The sequence below is a fragment of the Propithecus coquereli genome, unplaced genomic scaffold (assembly GCF_000956105.1).
Source record: "Propithecus coquereli isolate 6110/MARCELLA unplaced genomic scaffold, Pcoq_1.0 Scaffold262, whole genome shotgun sequence".
NCBI lineage: Eukaryota > Metazoa > Chordata > Mammalia > Primates > Indriidae > Propithecus > Propithecus coquereli.
The window spans coordinates 1,436,426-1,440,605 of NW_012148197.1; the positions used below are offsets into that span (position 1 = coordinate 1,436,426).

Here is a 4,180-nt window from a genome sequence, read left to right on the forward strand (position 1 = left end):
AAGCCCAAGCAGGGCTTCACTCCATGAAGGACTCTGGGCGATTATGATTCTCATTGCTGTGCTGAGCCTACTGTCATATACACCTGTCAATTTATGAGACTCGAACTCAAATTCATTTCCAACTGGGCTTTGTCCACTTCCCTGGCTTTAGTAGTCCTATTCCAGGGAATAACACCAGTTCTTGGTGAACCTTTACCCTCTAGTCCCCTGGCATGTAGAAGGCAGCTCTAGGGCCTTCTTAACACCCATCCATTCCTGTAAGAGGGGCCAGTGCGAGCCCACAGACAGGCCACCCTCTAGATGCACAGATATCAAATATGAGCAGATGAAATTTGCCTTGAAATCTCCATAACCACTGACTTCTCAGAAGTGGGGCCCATCAAGATAAGGCTGAACATCATAATACAGATTGCCTCATTCTTATTTTTCATGATCGGATGATTGCTTAGCAGAACATCACCATTTAATTCTGAATTGTCATATTTTACACAGACAGTTTGCTTTGCAATGATAAGACTTCATTGATTAGCATTCCTAAGTAACTGTCAGTACAGTGCAGCATTAATGATTCTAAAGTCGACTCTCAAAAAGTGCATTACATGGGAATAATTTTTCATCTGAAGCTACCTAGCAAAGGAATTGGTGCAGGATCAGCCGAATGAGACCGCAGAGTAATGGGACTCTAATCAAATTGTCTCGCGTTCAGGATTATAGTCTCACCAGCCTTCTCCAACCAGCCTTCCCTGAATAGAGTGATTCTATATTTGTTAATAGGTTTAGAACAGTGTATTAATTAAGCTCTATAATGTTACTCTTTTCTATGTTTATTTATCACTATAGGATCAATGTTTATCCAACTATTGAATCTTGTAATAGGTCTAACTGTCAAGAACTGCAGATTTGAAAAAAAATCTGTAAAGTCTAATTTACACAATAGAGCTGAATTGATCCTTTATTTAATCATCCCCCATCCTATATGGAAAAAGGGCCTATTTTTATCTTCAAAGCTGGAGGGTAAAAAACAGAGAAAAGAGGAAAAAGAAGGCAAAGGGAAGACGATCAGGAGGACACCTAGAAGCATACATCTTTATAGCTAAAAGGGACCTTGGAGAGTCACCGAGCTCCTGCCACCACCACCTCCACGCAATTACAAATGAAGACACAAGTGCTAAGGGCCAGACCACGGTCTTGTCAAGGTCTCAAATTACAGTGACTTACAAATTTAAATGAATCCACTTAATTTCTTTTTTTTTTTTTTTTTTGGTGTTTTCAGAACAGGAGGAGGTTGAATCGATATGGGGAATTATTATCATATACCATAAATTGTCAAGTCTATCTTTATTTGCTGATAGAGATAGCCCCATGCACTTTAACTTATGTTTGTTAAACAAACAAGCAAAGCAGAAAGTACAGCTAAGCAACTTCTGTATTTGGGATTATCATTACAATAGGAGGACCCTGCCAAAGACGTTCAACTAAAGAAAGAACAGTGAGGATTAGTTTGTTTATTGTCAAGGTCAGATCTATGGCTTGGCCAGCTTCTCTGTGTAAGGCAGAAACACCCTAGGCTTCCTCCGTGTATCTCTTGTTGCTTAAATGTGTCTCCATCAGGGGTGTATATCCTTTTTGAAGTCTTCTATATTGAAGGAAAACCAGCAGCACAAAAAGACCAGCCAAAGCCACCAGTATCCCCATAACCACCAAGAAAGTTGGGGTCCAACCTGGAATTTCTTCAACTAAAATGAAAGCAGAAGAGAAGGGTCTATAGTCAGAATTTTCATCAGCTGAATCCTTTTCGAAAGAAAAGAATAAACTTATTTGCCTTGCACATGCTTTTTGTGTTGATAAAGCAAAATTGCTCTTGCTAGAATAAAATTTATCTTTGCCTTTCTCACTATTTATCATATCCACAATTGTTTTTCTTGAGCAAGTCGGAAATGGCATTCCATTATTTAAATACAGCTTATTGCATTTTTAAAATTTGTTACAACAAATGCTTATGTAGACTAAACCCTCCAAGGAAGTATATAGCTACTTTTGTGAGTTAGAAACTCATTTGTAAAAGTGCGTGCTAAAATGGTATCTGGGGAACTGCAAAATATACAACCCTCAGCTACAGAAATTCTGCTATTGTCTCTGCCTTTTTTATAGGACGATAAATGTGTGAGAGGGATCCAATTGCCTATTATATCAGGAGATATTCAATAATACAAGCAGATGATATTTGCACCCATTTAAATAGTTGTGAATAAAATCTGTATCTTCACATAATAAAACCAGTCCTCTACTCAAATATATTTTTAAAACACATTTTCACAAAATTAATGGATTTCATTTTTAAGATACGCCTATTTGTCATTTCTTTAAAAACTGTCTTTTCCTTAGCCAGCTGTTTTTAAATTCAGTTGCTCTGAATTTGTTCTATATCCTACACTCATTGAAGTATTAAGATTCTCTCTCTTGGCCAGTTGTAACTGCTTGTGTCTGTAATCCCAGCACTTTGACAAGCCAAGGCAGGAAGACAGCTTGAGCCCAGGAGTTGTAGACCAGCCTGGGCAACACAGCAAGACCCCAACTCTAAAAAAATTTTTAAATTAGCCCCTCATCGTGGCATCTGCCTGTAGTCCCAGCTACTTGGAAGGCTAAGGCAGGAGGATCACTTGAGTCCAGGAATTTGAGGCTGCAGTGAGTTGTGACCGCGCCACTGCACTCCAGCCTAAGTGACAGAGCAAGTCTTGTCTCTTAAAAAATAATTATATTAAGACTCTTTTTCTGGTTCCTTTTCCTCTAGTCTCACAGAGGGTGATGTCCCATCCTGATGGGATTCCTCCAAGAGGGTTTTGTCTCTTCCTGCTACAATCTGGCAGCACCTGTTGACAATTTCACCTTCTTAAAGTACAGATTTTTTTATTCTGCCATTTCTTTGCTCAGCAACCCAAAATGATCGCCTTTTGTTATTGTCCAAATCTTCCACCAAGGTTTTTCAAAAATTACTTTAAAAAAAAATTGTGGTAATATGCATGTAACCATTTTTTAGCATATAGTGCAGTGGCATTAAGTACATTCACACCGTTGTGCGACCACCACCAACATCCATCCTCAGAACTTTTTCATCTTGCAAAACTGAAACGTTGTACCCACTAAATGGTACCTCTCTATTCTCTTCTGCCTGCAACCCTCTGTCTCTATGAATTTGACTGTCCTCTATTCTCATATAAGTGGAATCATGCTACATTGTCCTTTTATGTCTGGCTTATTTCATTTAGCTTAGTGTCCCCGAATTTCATCCTTGTCACATGTATCAGGATCTCGTTCCTTTTTAAGGCTGAATAATGTTCCCTTGTAGGTATATTCCATATTTTGTTTATCCATTCATCCATTGATGGACACTTGGGTTGCTTCCATCTTTTGGCTATGTAAATAATGCTGCTATCAACATGCGTGTGCAAATATCTCTTCAAGTCCTTGCTTTCAATTCTTTTGGATATATACCCGAAAGTATCATTGCTGGCTCATATGGCAATTCTACATTTAATATTTTGAGGAATCCCCATACTGTTTTCCATAGTGGCTGCACCATTTTATATTCCCACCAGCAATGCACAAGGATTCTGATTTCTCCACATCCTCAGCAACACTTGTTATTTTCTGGGGTTTTTTTTGTTTGTTTGTTTTGTTTTGTTTTGTTTTTGCAGTAGCCATTCTAATGGGTGTGAGATGGTATCTCATTGGGCTTTCTGCTGGCATTTAAGACCTTGAGTTCTTAGGCTCTCTCACAGATCTGACCTTAATTCACAGTAAGGCTCCGCCCAAACCTTCCACCACAACCAGGCTTGAGAGACACCAGAAAGAGATAGATTGAGCTCAGAAACCATCTCGATTACTTCATAGGCTGAGACTTAGGGGGAGACAAAATAGGCACAAATGGGAAAAAGCTACCAGCAGATAGGCTGTGTGTTTTTTAGCTTCTTGAAAAATTCAGATTTTCTTTATTGTTTTACTTTCCTTTTCTCAACCTGCTCTAAGATTCTTTAAATGGCATGTAGAGCCAGGTTGGGGCCTGGGCCAAAAAGAAAAATGTGTGTCCCCATATATACTTAAACAAAATATCCTCCCATATTTTGACCCAAGTGGGAAAAGTCAACAAAAGATCTACACTTTAAAATCTATAAATGCAATT

General features: G+C 38.7%; 1 protein-coding gene across 1 annotated transcript in view; it reads right to left on the reverse strand.

The window, feature by feature from the left end:
* Positions 1–1,563: 1,563 nt before the first annotated feature.
* Positions 1,564–4,180, reverse strand: part of DCT (dopachrome tautomerase) — a 27,168-nt gene continuing 24,551 nt past the window's right edge. The window contains exon 6 of the mRNA XM_012647343.1: positions 1,564–1,736. Coding sequence (XP_012502797.1) covers positions 1,564–1,736 — 173 coding nt within the window. The remainder of the gene's footprint in view (positions 1,737–4,180) is intronic.